Source organism: Corylus avellana, chromosome 5, assembly GCF_965113065.1.
Source record: "Corylus avellana chromosome 5, dhCorAvel1.hap1.2, whole genome shotgun sequence".
In the NCBI taxonomy this organism is placed as follows: Eukaryota; Viridiplantae; Streptophyta; class Magnoliopsida; order Fagales; family Betulaceae; genus Corylus; species Corylus avellana.
The window spans coordinates 20,243,758-20,260,608 of record NC_142494.1 but is presented as its reverse complement, the minus strand read 5'-3'; the positions used below and the strand labels follow the sequence as shown (position 1 = coordinate 20,260,608).

Below are 16,851 nucleotides of genomic sequence, written 5' to 3'. Positions count from 1 at the left end.
TGATTTTCAAAAGAGCAAGTAAGAGCATTCCCAATAGAGGAGCCATATTTTTATGTAAAACAGCTTCTAAAAACTCACTTTTATCTAGTTTAGTTAAGCCATTTTTAAATGTTTCTACGTCCGATTAGCTATATTTTTATATATTCTATTAAAATATTATTAAAAGTAAGAAAAGTTTTGGAACAAAGAGAACATGTGAGAGGAAAAATGGGAAAATTTTTGGGAAAAGAGAATATGCAGAGAAAAAGTAGGAAAAGATTTGAGAAAAAGAGAAAACATGTGAAAGAAACAATGAAATATAAAATAGCTCCCTTAAAAAGTGCTGCTACATTTAACTTTTTTTTAGCTCTTCCAATCAAATATCTATTTTACATTTTCTTTTGACTAATCCAATGTATAGAATTTTTTAAACATTTAAAGAGTCATTTTAGATAAAAGTAGTATTTGGTTTTTCAATTGCGAATGCTATAAGCCTATATTTCAAGTTTAGCCATTTTCAAAATTTTTCTTATAAAAAAAATATATATATTAAAAAGCTTGTGGGGGCCACAACGTGGCTCCGCCGGTATATAATAGCATTATGAAAGTAATTATATAATCCCATGAAAAACATAAATAGATTAATAAAGAAAAAAACTGAAAATAAAGGAATTTGCCTAAATAGATTATTAAAGAAATAAAGTGAAAATAAAGGAATCCGCCACTGCCATCCAGACCAAGTAAATGTCCTTCCTTGCAACCTCTTTTTTCCTATTCAATTAAAAAAAAAAAAAATAGGGTCAAGGTCAATCATAACATCAGAATTAAACATAATTGTATGTGGTCAAGTTGAATTTATACTCCATGAACATATATAACTCATAACTATTCTCATAATTAGGGCTTTAAACAAACAAAACTACTCATGAGCTCACTCGGGATTGGCTTGATAAAGCTCGGCTCGTGCCCGACTCGATTATTAAATGAGCCGTTTGTAGACACGAAGCTATACTTGTTGTTACCGTGCACAATAATTGATTAACAACATATAATCGAAAAGAGAGATTAAGAGAGAGAGAGTCGATGGTTTGCCAATCCAAGATTACAACATAACATAACATATATATAGGAAAAGCCCTAAACTCCCGCTCCATGAACGTCGCTATCACGACCGCTCCCGACAATACATACTCGTATAAAAACTCGACTAGCTCGTTTAAAGTTCGTGAACATACTCATATAGGAGCTTGACTCGTATATATATATATATATATATATATATATATATATTAAAATATCATATTTGGAGCTCGGTTCGAGCTAAATGAGCCGAGCTCGGACAACTCAACTTGTTTACAGTCCAGTCATAATATTAAATAGTCTCACCAGAAGTATGTACATGTCATATACAAAATGTGACATAATAAAACGAGTTAAAATCCCAGTAAAATAAATAAATGATAATCAGTTAATTGAAAATGAAAAATAGGTCAGGGTCAACCATACTCAACATAATTGTAGTTTATAAGAAAGAAAAAAACACATGGGCCATGCCATCTAATTACCTGTACGTGACACCATGTACAAAAGGACAATATAAAACTCATCCAAAAAAAAATAATAATAATCAATATATATAGATTGCAGAAACTTCCGCTTTTATCGCCAACACGTGTCTTATCGTATGACGGAGGAGGTGAGAGCTACATTTTCTTCCAAGTGCCATGAGGGTAAAACTTTTCAGCTTTTTTTTTATTAATTACTCTTTCTTAAAGTTAAGGAATCATTCTTCGAGTAATTCTGACCATTACCAACAAACAAAAGAAACACCGATAGCCAAAAAGGAACCCAGAAATTTTTTATAATTCTCTGAATCATACAACCTTTGTAGGGACAAAGATCAGTAGATCACCTTCTTTGCGTAAGAACCCATGACATGAACTTATTAAGAACGCCGTCGTGTTCATTATGCACCCTTTACATTTAAAAAAAAAGTATGTCTTCTAAACTCCAAAGAGTTTCCACTTCCTATGAGAATCATTCTTTATATATTACATCGTTTGTATTGGGGAAGGAAAAAAAACAAAACAAAACAAAATTTCTATAAACTACCTCAGAAACTTCGTTGACGTGGGCTTGGAGGGAGTGATCTTGATAACGAACCCGGGAAATATATCATCCGGGTCATGGATATGCGGGTTGCGCTCCACGATATACGGGTCGCCGCACTTGTCGCTGATGGTCTGGAGGGTCTCGCCTTCTCCGACCAAATAAATCTCGTCGCAGGGCCGGTCCGATAACTGGTTCCCTCTCACCGGTTCATCTTCGAGGGAGTTCTCCCTTATGGAGGCCAACAAGATCAAGCCCAACAACACAATCGCACAATACCATGACGCCACATCAGCGACGGATTTCGGAGCCTTCATGGGAGAGGAAGAAGAAGCCATATATATGAAAGCAGAAAGAAGATGGATTTGAAATTCGATCAGTGTCCCCCTACACGTACGTCTATAAATATATTTTGCGGGGAGAGAGATAGAGAGAGAGTGGGGCAGTCAACCCCGTTTGCGTTGGGAGGAAGTTGTGTTCAAGAAGAAGTTGGACTTGTTTGTATGTATAGTGTTTGAAGTGTAGCATGGAATCATCACCTTCCTACTCGCCTAATTACTGAAAAGGGCCTCAATAATATTTATTTTACAAAGCTCTTAGATAGTGCGAGTGAAATTTTGACACATGGGGGCTTATGTATTTTTGATGAATACATAATTAGTTGAGCAACTTCTATGGATGAAATATAATAAATAAAAAATATAATCTAGTGGTCAATTTTTGTTCTTAGGGATTTGTTATTTTATTTTATATTAGAGGAACAAGAAATCCCAACAACGGCGAAAGAGTACGATGACTGTAAAAAACAGTACAAGTGGAAATGTGGAAAAAAAAAAAAAAAAAAAAAAAGAAAAAGAGAAAAAAAGGCATGTTGGGTCCAATAAAAATATTAAGTTGAAGGGAATAAGTGAAGTTAAGATTATGATATGTTTCAAAGTGACAGCCTTTGACAACTGCCCAAAACACTTTTTGTAATATAAAATGAATATATTTTGAGACTTTAAGAACAATATTAGAGGCAATTTGGGTACCACATTGAAAGAAAGAGAATGGAATGTGAGGAAGTATGAAATGACGGGCAGAGAAGATGGAGAAACAGAAAGATTAGGGTGGAAATGTGGGAGCGTGATTATACGAAGAACTTTTTTTGTTTTTTTTTTAAAAAAAATCTCATTTTCTAGCTTTCCAAACTGTAATTTTTGACTTTTCTTGAGTAAAAGGTCAAAAAGTGTTTTTAAAGTAGGTTTAAGATTGCGTTGAAAAATAAAGTTTTTAAATTCAAAATGAGCTTTAGGTTTTCCAAAAAACTTCAATTTTAAACTCTTTCCAAATAAATGTTTTGGCCTTATATTAGGGTATGTTTGGGTGTGCGTTTGAAGACTTTAACAAAGTACGTTTAATAATAAAAAAAGTTCGCTTAAAGAAAAATATATATATTTGGTAAAAAAAATTGAAATCGCCTTTCAAAGTCTAAAAAACTTTAAAATAAAGCTTTTGCCAAAAAAAGAAAACGTTTTTTTGACTTAAAAGCTCTATTTTTTAAACATAATCACAAACATGCTCTTAGAAGAAGAAAAAAAAAAAAAGTTCAAATAAATACCTTTGAAATTTTTTATCAAATATGCCCGCTTTTTGCTTGGTACAACTTTTTAGGTATTAAAAGTATTTTTTATCTTCTCTAACACAATCCCAAACCAGCTTTAATGTCATACACAGTATTCTCACTTTTCTACACCTATCTTTCTACACCCATAAGTAAATTTTTGGTTTGTGACAGATCTTTATTGAATTAATTTTAATCCAATTGTAATTTTAAAAATCATTAATGAGTGAAGATTGGAGAGTAATTGATGTGAAAATGTGTAGCATTACTTTTTTTTTTTTTTTTGAATGAAGAATAATCTTATTCAAATAAACTGAGGTTACAAAAACATCTAGAGCCAAGCTCTAAAAACATTAAGGAGCATAGGACTCTAAACAACAAGAGCAGATTGCTCTAAAATAACTACATCATGAATAACTTCTGGGATCTCTTCCATCCAAATTTTAGAAATACCACCATTCCCAGCAACTTTTGCCAAACCGTGAGCTGCTTCATTAGCTTCCCTTCTTACATGGTCCACTTTCCAATTTCTAAAGTCCAGCAGAATAGTATGGATATCTTCTATGATTTGGCCAAAAGAACACCATGGTGATCCCCTATTTATTGCTTGTACAACCGCTTTTGAATCTCCTTCCAGACAAATATTCTGTAAACCCAAATCACGACAGAATTCCAAAGCACAGTGGACTCCCATAGCCTCCTCAATAGTGGAATCTGGACAACCCTCAATATATTGACATGAAGCTGCACAAACTTGCCCCATGTAGTCCTTGACAATAATACCCACTCCCAGCCTCTTAGAACCAGCTTTCACAGCCACGTCCCAGTTTGTCTTAAACGTATTGTAGTCTGGCGCAGATATACGACTCAGCTGCAAGATTTCGGTCAGCACCCATATCCTCGTCTTTCTCCGTGATTTTTTCCCATAAATTCCATTGTGACACAACCGCCTTTATTAGTGCACAAGGATGTTGGAAACTACCTCCATGAGTGATTTCATTTCTTCTTTTCCAGATCCCGCGCGCCATAATGGCAAAAATCGCTAACTCCTCTGTATTGCATCTGTTAGACATACAATCAAAAATGTCAAAAAAATCTTCAGCATGGCAGACAATTTTTTGGAGCACCCTTTCACTGATACACCACACATCTCTAGCGGCTGGGCAATGCCATAACGCATGGCCAACTGTTTCGACTTCAGTGGTACATAAAATGCAGTTTGACTTTCCAGAACACCTCTGTGCTTTAAATTCTCTTTTGTTGGGAGAATATTATTGCATGCTCTCCAGATGAACACCTTCGTCGCATTTGGCACCCGCATCTCCCATATGGTTTTCCAGATTGCATTTTTAGCCGATTGTTTGCTACCACCACCACTAGATTCAGCTTTTAGGTCCAGCTCCAAGTAGTAAGCACTTCTTACCGAAAATTCACCAGAACTCGTATGCTTCCAAATCATCCGATCTTGTTTTTGATATCTACTCATAGGGAGTCCACTGATTAAAACCGCTTCTTCTTCCCAGAAAATTTCTTGAATGAGAGAGAGATTCCATTGTGAAGAAGTTGGTTCAAGCAATTCACACACCTTTGCATCCCTTGATAGAATCCGACATGGAGATTGTATGGAGTAGGATGATGGCCTTGCGATCCATTTATCCCCCTAAATTGACACGGACCTACCATCCCCAATCCGCTAAATCAACCCCGCAAAAAATAAATCTTTTGCTGAAAGAATGCTCCTCCATGCCAATGACGGACGACTCCCCACTTTTGCCTCCCGTAATGAGCCCCTTGGAAAATATTTAGCCTTAATAATTTGTGAGGCCAAACTATCCGGTTGATTAACCAATCGCCAACATTGTTTGGCTAGAAGTGCTTTATTAAACGCATGGAGGTCTCGGAAGCCCAACCCTCCTTGAGATTTTGCATGCCCCATCTTCTCCCAGCTCATCCAATGTATTTTTTTCTCCTTCTCCTTATGCCCCCACCAGAATTTCTGCATAATAACATTAATCTCTTTGCACAAAGTTTTTGGGAGCAAAAAAATGCTCATACTATATGTGGAGATGGCTTGGACCATAGCTTTTAACAATACCTCTTTCCCTGCTTGTGATAGTAATTTGGGCTTCCAATCCGATACCTTCTTTCTTACCCTTTCTGTAAGGTTCTCAAATTCACGAATTCGAGACTTCCCCACTAAAGCTGGGTGTAGCATTACTTTTTCTAAAAAAATTTATCAAACAGATATATTTTACTTTGAATAACTTTTTAAGTAGTGAACAAATCTCAAAGAGTCTCTTTCGCCTCCTCCACTCAAAGTGGCCTGCTTGCAAAATGTAGCATTTTGCACCGGCTGACCAAGTCATTCACACGTTTGGAAATTTTCAAGGGCAGTGGAAAGTGAAGTCACAAAAGGTTCGATTTGGACGTGAAAAATGGAGGTGGCCAGAAATTTTGTGTGTGCTTGTGATATTTATTTTTGAATCTGATTTATCCCCAATCATACTACATCTTATGTTGATTTCCTATCATTTTATCTAAGCAATTCTGTGTACTGGTTGTAGTTGGGTTAATTCTTTCAAGCATTGATAGAGAGAAAAAGAGAGCCACATATTATATATCCATTAAAATAGAAAATGACAGGCATATATATTTTCATTTCACATGGTTTTGCACATCGTATCCATTTCAAATAATTATGCTGATGTTTATGTAATTAATTTCATCTCAGAAAAAAAAAAAAAAAAAAAGCAAGTTTTTTCCTATGGTCCTCTTAATTTACTTGATATCAACTGCTATGGTAAGTTTCTTGAAATTTGACTGAGCCATAGCCCAATTAATCCAGTTACATCAAGTATCAGAGAGACTCAATATGGTTAAGAGCATATTTGAAATTGTGTTTGAAAAATATAATGTTTTTGGCAAAAGCTTCATTTTTAAACTTTTGTTAAAAGTATGCTTTGGTCATTTTTGTGCTTTTTGGACCCTTAATAGCACCTTCAATTTTTTTTTACCAAACAGATACTTTTTTCTCCAAATGAACTTTTTGAATGTTAAACGCAATTTTATACCCCTCAAACACACACCAAAACATGCCTTAATGCTAATAAGATTAAGAATTTTCATCTCGTGAATCAAACGCTCACCTTAATATATACCTGACCACCTAAAATTTCATTTGAGGCTACTGAACCACCACAATTATTTGATATCAGCTAGCTTGGTAACTCACTGAGTGACCTTTCATGGATTATATCCTTCTTTCACATGATAACTTTTACGCAAGAAGTCTTTCTAAAAAGATACTAAATTCACTTAAAAGGGACATCTCAATGTCCAATAGATTAAACATTGAGAGGAAGATGGAAATAATATCTTGTTATGTACCAATCAATACCAAGTAGTATAAGACTCTAGCCAATTATAATTGCGTGAAAGCTAGGGCTCATGCATGCCATATTTTTATACCATGGACCCATATCAGGGAACCACCAAATTAATGATTACTCTTATTAATCAATAAGATTATGTTCACATATCAATCTCTATTATATGATTGAACAATTGGATTATTATATAATTTCAAATTTAAATTAATGGGCTTTTTAGTTTTTACATTGAATTTTATTTTTCCTGCCCTTCTGGATTGAATAATTTTTCAAGTTGACTTTTCATTTTATTTTTCTTTTTCTTTTTTTTTTCTTTTTTTTTTTCTTTTTTTTCTCTTTTCAAAACGCCATGGCTAGCTACTGAGTAGCTTCAGCATTCCATAAATTAAGCCTCAACTTAACAACCTGTCCAGTTTTTTCTCCCCCTTTTTTTTCCCCCCGTCTTTTGGGTTCCGGCCTATTACTCACGCTAAGTAAAGGTGTTAACTACCCATCAAAATTTAATATTCTACTCTACGCACCTAATAGACAACATGTTCCTTTAAACCATTCTGGAGGAAATATCTTTCAACCCATCATATAAATATAATAGCAGAATTTTTCTCAGAAATGCCTTAATATTGCGACATGTGGCGTGAACACTTTTTATTTTAATGCTAAACCGGCATTTTTGCGTCCTAAAGAGATGTAGCTGAAAAAAGCTCTGTCTAAGCTTAACATAACCTAGAGTTCAAAAACCTAAGAGATTTCCCGAGACCTAACTCGGAGGAACATAACTATGGTTAAATCTGGGGTTAAGTCAAAAACCTAAGAGATTTCCCAAGACCTAACTCAGAGGAACATAACTATGGTTAAATCTAGGGTTATGTCAAAAACTAAACCTAAGAGATTTCCCGAGATCCAACTCAGAGAAACATAAGTATGGTTCAATCTAAAGTAAAAACTAAAGACTAAAAGTTTTCCCGAGACCAAACTCGAAGAAACATAATTATGGTTTCTTTTAACTGCCTTAACCAAAAAGCAAACATCAAAGTGTTATTATCCCTAGACCTGATGTTAGACTTACGATATTTTTCAAACAGTTAACACACAAAAATATACAAAAGCTCATTTCATTAAGAGAATTGAGATATATACAAAAAATCCTTAAATGATTATACATTATCCCTCTTTGGGGTCAAAAGCAGATGTGGACTCAGTAGTGTACTTTATTCCATGATTATATATTTATATATATATAATCATGGAATAAATTATATACATCTAAAGTATTTAATTTTTTGCTTGATTATGAACACTTCCAAAAAAAATTTTAAACATATATCTCTTGAAATTTTATACAAGCTAATTTTATATAAATCTTATAATATTCTCTAAGAAGCAAATAATGTTTAACGGCTGATGCAACCAAATCAAATATTATTTTTGCCTTATTTACTCAATAAAGAAAAGAAAATGGTTATCAATAATTCAATAAAAAGCTTTAGAATGATTAAAAATAAAAAAGACATTAATTTTCAAAAGAGCAGGTAAGCCTATATTTCAAGTCTAGCCATTTTCAAAAATTTTCTTATATATATATATATTAAAAAGCTTGTGGGGGCCACAACGTGGCTCCGCCGGTATATAGTAGCATTATGAAAGTAATTATATAATCCCATGAAAAACATAAATAGATTAATAAAGAAATAAACTGAAAATAAAGGAATCCGCCACTGCCATCCAGACCAAGTAAATATCCTTCCTTTCAACCTCTTTTTTCCTATTCAATTAAAAAAAGAAAAAATAAATAAAATAAAAAAATAACTGTTCTCATATATAATTCTCATAATTAGGGCCGTACACAAACAAAATTACTCGTGAACTAACTTGAAAAAGCTCAGCTCGTGCCCGACTCAAGTATTAAATGAACATTCGTAGACACAAAACTATACTTGAAAGAGACACAAATTTAACGTAGTTTGACAATCTAAGATTACAACATAACATAACATATATATAGGAAAAACCTTAAACTCCCACTCCGTGAACGTCGCTATCGCGACCGCTCCTGACGATACATATTCATATAAAAATTCGGCTCACTCGTTTAAAGTTCGTGAACATACTCGTGTATATATATATCCTACTAGACGAGCTCGAGCTAGCACAAAGAATTTTCCTTGGCTACAAGCCCAGCTTAAATTTTGGAGCTCATGCTCGTGAAATTTTTAAATGAGCCGAGCTTGGGCAACCATGGCTTGCCCGAACTCAGCTTGTTTATAGCCCAATAATAATATTAAATAGTCCCACCAGAGGTACATGACATATATAAAATGTGACATGATAAAACAAGTTAAAATCCCAGTAAAATAAATAAATGATAATCAATGAATTGAAAATGAAAATTAGGTCAGGGTCAACCATACTCAACATAATTGTAGTTAATAAGAAAAAAAAAAAACACACACACACATGGGCCATGCTTACCTGTACGTGACACTATATACAAAAGGACAATGTAAAAATCATCCAAAAAATAAAAAAATAATCAATATATATAGATTGCAGAAACTTCGGCTTTTATCGCCAACACGTGTCTTATCATATGACGGAGGAGGTGAGAGCTACATTTTCTTCCAACTGCCGTACGGGTAAAACTTTATAGCTTTTTTTTTAGGGAAAAATATAAAAAAGCCCCCTAAACTATTAGCTGTTTTCGATTTAATTTCTTAATGTTTTAAAAGTGATAAAATAGCCCTCCAAACTATCAAACTATTGCATTTTGGCTACTCCGTTAGTCAAAACCGTCAGTTTGGACGAAAATTCAAAAAGACGTCATTTTGTTGGGGCTACTTTATCATTTTCTGAATAGTAGGAGGCTAAAATGAAAACCGCTGGTAGTTTGGGGGGCTTTTTTATATTTTTCCCAAAATTTTATTTTTTTCATAAAAGGGCATTGTAGTAACTTACCCATAACAAAACGACGACGGTTTTGACTAATAGAGTGGCCAAAATGCAATAGTTTGGTAGTTTGAGGAGCTACTTTATCACTTTTGAAATATTATAGGACTAAATCGAAAACGGACTTTTGAAATATTATAGGACTAAATCGAAAACGGCTGGTAGTTTGAGGGGCTTTTTTTATATTTTTCCCTTTTTTTTAAAGTCTTATATCTATGTTTTAAAATAATCAAAACTCAATATGCTAACACAAATTGTATCTCTTATTGTCCAAAGTATGGGGAAACTATATTTTCCTCCTCATGAATTACAACGCATTTCATTTTGACCCCATGAACTATCAACTGTGAGACCCAACCCCATGAACGATCATTTTGTGCTCAAAACCTCAATTCCGTCAATCAAAGGCCCATTCCGCCAGTTAAAGGCATTAATTCAAACGGTCAAAGTGACAATGCATTGTAGTTCATGGGGCAAAATGACAATGCATTGTAATTCATAGAGGTAAAGTGAATTGTCGTTCATAGAGACAAAGTGATAATAAATTGTAGTTTATAGGGCTAAAGATAATTACTTCTTTTTTATTAATTACTCTTTCTTAAAGTTAAGGAATCATTCTTCGAGTAATTCTGACAATTACCAACAAACAAAAGAAACACCGATAGCCAAAAAAAATGAACCCCAGAAATTTTTTATATTTCTCTGAATCATACAACCTTTGCAGGGACAAAGAGTCAAAGATCAGTAGATCACCTTCTTTGCGTAATAACCTATGCCATGAACTTATTAAAAACGCTGCCGTGTTCATCATCCTTTACATTAAAAAAAAAAAAAAAAAAAAGGTATGTCTTCTGTGCTCCAAATAGTTTCCACTTCATATGAGAATCATTCTTTATATATTACATCGTTTGTATTGGGAAAGGGGAAGGAAAAAAAAAAAAAATTTATGAACTACCTCAGATACTTCGTTGATGTGGACTTGGAGGGAGTGATCTTGATAACGAGCCCGGGAAACACATCATCCGGGTCATGGATATGCGGGTTGCGCTCCACGATATACGGGTCGCCGCACTTGTCGCTGATGGTGTGGAGGGTCTCGCCCTCTCCGACCACATAAATCTCGTCGCAGGGCCGCTCCGAGAACTGGTTCCCTCTCACCGGTTCATCTGCGAGGGAATTCTCCCTTATGGAGGCCAACAAGATCAAGCCCAACAACACAATCGCACAATACCATGACGCCACATCAGCGACGGATTTCGGAGCCTTCATGGGAGAGGAAGAAGAAGCCATATATGAAAGCAGAAAGAAGATGGGTTTGAAATTCAGTGTCTCCCTACACGTCTATAAATATATTTTGCGGGGAGAGAGAGAGAGAGAGAGAGAGAGAGAGAGTGGGTCAGGTCAACGCCGTTTGCGTTGGGAGGAAGTTGTGCTCAAGGAGAAGTTGGACTTGGTTGTATGTGTAGTGTTTGAAGTGTATGTAGCATGGAATCATCACCTTCCTACTCGCCTAATTACTGAAAAGGGCCTCAATAATATTTATTTTACAAAGCTTTTGGAGAGTGTGAGTGAAATTTTGACACGTGGGGCTTATGTATTTTTGATGAATAAAATAAGGTCTTGGGCGGCGTTAATTAGTTGAGCAACTTCTATATGGATGAAAAATAAAAAATATATATATATAATCTAGTGGTCAATTTTTGTTCTTGGGGATTTGTTATTTTATTTTATATTAGAGGAACAAGAAATCCCAACAACGGCGAAAGAGTACGATGACTGTAAAAAACAGTACAAGTGGAAATGTGGAAAAAAAAAAAAAAAAAAAAAAAAAAAAAAAGAGCAAGCATGTTGCCATGTTGGGTCCGATAAAAATATTAAGTTGAAGGGAATAAGTTAAGTTAAGATTATGATATGTTTCAAAGTGACAGCCTTTGACGACTACCCAAAACACTCGTTAATATAAAATGAATATACTTGCAGACTTTAAGAACAATAGTAGAGGCAGTTTGGTATTGAAAGAAAGAGAATGGAGGCAAAGAAGATGGAGAAAAATAAAGATTAGGGTGGAAATGTGGGAGCGCCATTTGTGTGGGAAAGTGGCAAATTGCGTGAAAGACTTGTGGCCTCCCCCACTCACCACCTTTGGAACAACTATACCCATCTAATTTTTGCAGGCCCCCTACCCCCACATCCCCACTCTCCACCTAACCTAATCCCAACCCTATTGCAAGGGACCATGCGGGGTTCCAGGCTTCAAACTTGTTCAGATGTGGACCTAAAACCTGTTCGAGATTGCATTAAGAAATAGAGTAGGGTCTCAAGCTTTGAATTTGTTCGGAATTCATTAAAGAATTAGAAATTTTGTCTATAAAAAAATATCATTTTTAAGCTTTCCAAAACCTAATTTCAGGCTTTTTTTTAGAGTAAAAGGCTAAAAAGTACTTTTAACAATGAGTAGTGTTACACATATTTCCACTTTTTTACACCCATAACTAGATTTTAAAACTGTCATTGAATTTGTAATAGATTTTTATTAAATTTTAATCTAATTGTAATTTTAAAAGTTATTTATGAGTGCGAAGAAATTGGTGTTAGCGTAACTTTTTGTGTGTAAATTCCTTAAGCCTATCTCAAACAGTCTCTTTCCCTCCTCAGCTCATAGAGGCCTGCTTGCTTGCAAAATCCAAAACGAATTCAAAATGCTCCATTTTGGACCGGCTGACCCAAGTCATTCACGCGTTTGGAGATTTTGAAGGACAGTGGAAAGTGAAGTCACAAAGGGTTCAATTTCATGGTTGATTTGGACGTGAAAAATGGAGGTGGCCAGAAATTTTGTGTGATTGTGATATTTATATTTGAATCTGATTTATCCCCAGTCATAATACATCTTATATTGATTTCCCATCATTTTATCTAATTATTAGCCAGGAATGGAATGGATGATCATAGCTACAGGCCATTCTGTGTATTGGTTGTAGTTGGGTCAATTCTTTCAAGCATTGATAGAGAGAAAAAGAGAGCTACATATTCTATCCATTAAAATAGAAAATGATTTGCATATCGTATCCATTTCAAATAATTATGCTGATGTTTATGTAATTAATTTCATCTCAGAAAAAAAAAAAAAAAAAAAAATCATTTCCTATGGTCCTCTTAATTTACTTGATATTAGTTGCTATGGTAATTAAGTTTCTTGAAATCTGACTGAGTCATAGCCTAATTAATCAATTTACATGATCAGGCATTAATGAGACTCAAGAATTCAAGGAGGAGGCAGAGTTTAGTATAGGTAAGGGCCAAGGACTAATAAATTGTGTTGCTAGGGGCCGATATGCAAAAAAATAAAAAAATAATAAAAATTTCCCTTATAATTTTTTTTTTTTCTTTATGAGTTTGGGGGTGGCTATTGCCTATATCGGCGGCCACCCCTTTCCTCCGTCACTGCTCAAGATGGTTAATACTAATAGGATTGAGAATATTCATTTTGTGAGTCAAACGCTCAACCTAATATATGCCCGACCACTTAAAATTTTCATTTGAGGCTACCAAACCACCACAACTAATGATTTACTTGATATCAGCTTGGTAACTCACTGAGTCACCTTTCATGGATTATATCCCTCTTTCACATGATAACTTGTACGCAAAAAGTCTTTCTACAAAGATACTAAATTCACTTAAAAGGGACATCTCAATGTCCAATTGATTAAATATTGAGAGGAAGATGGAAATAATTAATATCTTGTTATGTATCCATCAAGATACCAAGTAGTATATATAATTAAGACTCTAGCTAATTATAATTGCGTGAAAGCTAGGGCTCATGCATGCTATATTTTTATACCATGGACCCATATCTGGGAACCACCAAATTAATGATTACTCTTATTAATCAATAAGATTAAGTTCACATATCAATCTATATTATATGATTCAACAATTGGATTATTATATTATTTAAAATTTAAATGAATGGGCTTTTTACATTGAAATTTATTTTAATTTCCTGCCGTTCTGGACTGAATAATTTTTCAAGTTAGACTTTTTTTTTTAATGCCTTCTCTCTTTTGAAAACGCCATGGCTAGCTAGCTACTGAGTAGCTTTAGCATTCCATAAATTAATTAGCCTCAACAAACTGTCCAGTTTTTTCTCCCCCTTTGGTTTTTTTCCGCTCTTTCTTTTGGGGTTCGGTGGCGTGGGAATCGGACTGCCTATTACTCATGCTAAGTAATCCTGTTAACTACCTATCAAAATTTAATATTCTACACACCTAATTAGGAAACTTTAATTTGGTTAATTAACACAACGATTTGTTTCAACCTAAAATATATTTTTGTTGGAAAATATTTTCAACCAGAAAAATGATTTTAAATGCATGTAAATATTTTTGAAGTTTGGCTTGTACGACAGCGGCATCGGGTGAATACCGACAACGACGGCAGAGGTGGGCGACAACCGATGACTTCCAATGACTTCCTGCGGCCAGCAAACTCCGATGGCAGATTTCAGTTGCCGGTGGCTTCTGGCGGCGACATAGAATAAATTGAGATTTGAGAGAGAAAGTGTGTATAAGAAGGAAAAACTCAAAGTCAAAAAATTGTTTACGGAATTTTTTTTTTTTAAAAGGAAAACCATTTTAAGTAGTTTAAACAAAGTTTTTTTAGTCAATCAAAAACGTTTTCGGTTTGACCAAAATTTTTGGAGTAATGCTATAAGTCTTCATAGAGTCATCCCAAATGTGATTTGGCTTTTAAAATCACCGTTGAATTTGAGATGTGATTTATTAACTTTTGATCTATTAGTAGTTTTAAAAGTCACATCACATTTGGGATGACTCTAGAAAGACTGTAAGAAGACTTATAGCATTACTCAAATTTTTGGTAGTACCAAATATTGAGGTTTTGCAAGTCAAATAATTGTGCAGCAATCTTTAATTAATTACCCTTACCCTTAAGCTTCTAGCCCTCTAATTAATATCCATTTTATCAACTAAGAGCATTCACAATGGAGGAGCTAAATTTTTATGCAAAATGGCTCCTCAAAACTCACTTTATCTAGTTTAGCTAATTAATTTTTAAATGCCTCTACATCCGATTAGCTATATTTCTATCTATTATATTAAAATAATATTTTATTAATTTTAATTAAAAAAAAAAAAAAACTATTTCCATGAAAAAAAAAAAAAAAAAAAAAAAAAAAAAAAACCAATCACCCCTTGAAAAGTGGGAAAACATTTGGATAAAAAATAAAACAGGTGAGATAAACAATAAAAAATAAAATGGCTCCCTTAAAAAGTACTACTACATTTAACTTTTTTTTTTTGCTTTTCCAATCCAATATCCATTTTGCTTTTTTTTTTTTTTTTTTTTTCTAATCCAATGTAAGGGTTTTTTTTACAAATTTGAAAAGTCATTTTAGATAAAAGTAGCATTTGGCTGTTTCATTAATGTAAATGCTCTAACACACTAATTAAAAGTTAAATACATTTTTAATGCTCTGAATGGGGGAATAGGATCTTCTCCAGACTAGAGGGTATCCAGTTTATGGCTGGAATTTCTTTTCAGAAATCCTAGAGTCACAAATGGGATACATGTCCCACTAACAAAAAAATAATAATAAAATATTATTTAAGATAAAAATAATAATAAATCAAATAATAATAAAAAAATAAGGGGTGGTTGGCCACCCATCTTGGCCATAGGGGCTGGCCGGACCACCCCATTTTAGCTGCGGGCGACTTGAAAGCCACTCCAATGGCCGACCAAGGGTGGCCAAACCACCCCATGGCCCTTGGGGGTGGTCCGGCCACCCCCAACGGCCAAATGATTTTTTTATTTTATTTTTTTCGTTTGGCCCTTGGGGGTGGCCAGACCACGCCCAAGGGCCAAATGAATTTTATTTTTTTTTAGCTTGGCCCTTGGGGCTAGCCGGATCACCCTCGTTGGGCCATGGGGTGGTCTAGCCACCCCCAAAGGCCAAATGATTTTTTTTTTTTTTTTGGCCATAGGGGGTGGCCGGACCACCCCCATGGGCCATGGGGTGGCTTCGGCCACCCCAAGCCAACCGGGGTGGTCCGGCCACTCTTTAGTTTTTGGACAAAGTTTTTCTCCAAATTGAGTTTGAGAAATTTCTTTCAACATAGTATATAAAAGTGACATGTGTCGCTTTTTTTAATAACATCTAAGATGCACATGAGTTTTTAATAAAATCTATTTCAACTTCGTCACTGTTATTAGAAAAATATGTGAATCTCACATATTCAATGGACATATGTCACCTTTATAGACTAAGTTGAAGGAAATTTATTCAACCCAGTTTGGAGGAAAACTTTGCCTTAGTTTTTAAAAAATATTTTTAAAATTTTTATTATTTTTAAAGTATAAATAATATTTTATTATTATTTATATTAATGAAATAGATGTCCTATTTTTGACCCTAAGATCTTTTTAGAGAAATTCTAACCATTAATTAGATATTCTTCGATCTAAAATACACCGAAGAAGATCATATTCTCTAAATGGGTAGAGGTAAGGGGTAGGTAAAAGAGAGGAGAGGGAATAATATTATTCCTTAGTTGGAAGTCTACAAAGGAAACGACTCCAAATATATATTAAGGGTTTGTTTGGTAATGGGGATGGAGATGGGCCAAACACTGTTCATCACCATTTTTCAAAAAAATCAACATCAAAACATTCTAACTTTTTCACTTTTAATATCAAATCATTCATTTTTTATTATTATTCAAATAAAAAAATCACTACAAAACAAAACTTTTTCACTTTTCCATACCACTTTTTCATTTTTTATACCAAACATTCTTACTTTTT

At 34.2% G+C, this 16,851-nt stretch overlaps 2 protein-coding genes across 2 annotated transcripts; both read right to left on the bottom strand.

Moving 5' to 3' along the window:
* Positions 1-2,087: 2,087 nt before the first annotated feature.
* On the bottom strand, positions 2,088-2,426 carry LOC132181978 (uncharacterized). Its single transcript, XM_059595193.1, has one exon. It carries the CDS (start codon positions 2,424-2,426, stop codon positions 2,088-2,090), a length of 339 nt encoding a protein of 112 aa, XP_059451176.1.
* Positions 2,427-10,711: 8,285 nt separating this feature from the next.
* LOC132183057 (uncharacterized) lies at positions 10,712-11,326 on the bottom strand. The gene has a single exon (XM_059596452.2). The coding sequence runs from the start codon at positions 11,311-11,313 to the stop codon at positions 10,975-10,977; it is 339 nt and encodes a 112-aa protein (XP_059452435.1). The 5' UTR covers positions 11,314-11,326; the 3' UTR covers positions 10,712-10,974.
* Between the last annotated feature and the right edge of the window lie 5,525 nt (positions 11,327-16,851).

Excerpts from the sequence above, each read along its gene's own strand:
- LOC132181978 (XM_059595193.1), bottom strand. The coding sequence starts at position 2,426 with ATGGCTTCTTCTTCCTCTCCCATGAAGGCTCCGAAATCCGTCGCTGAT.
- LOC132183057 (XM_059596452.2), bottom strand. The coding sequence starts at position 11,313 with ATGGCTTCTTCTTCCTCTCCCATGAAGGCTCCGAAATCCGTCGCTGAT.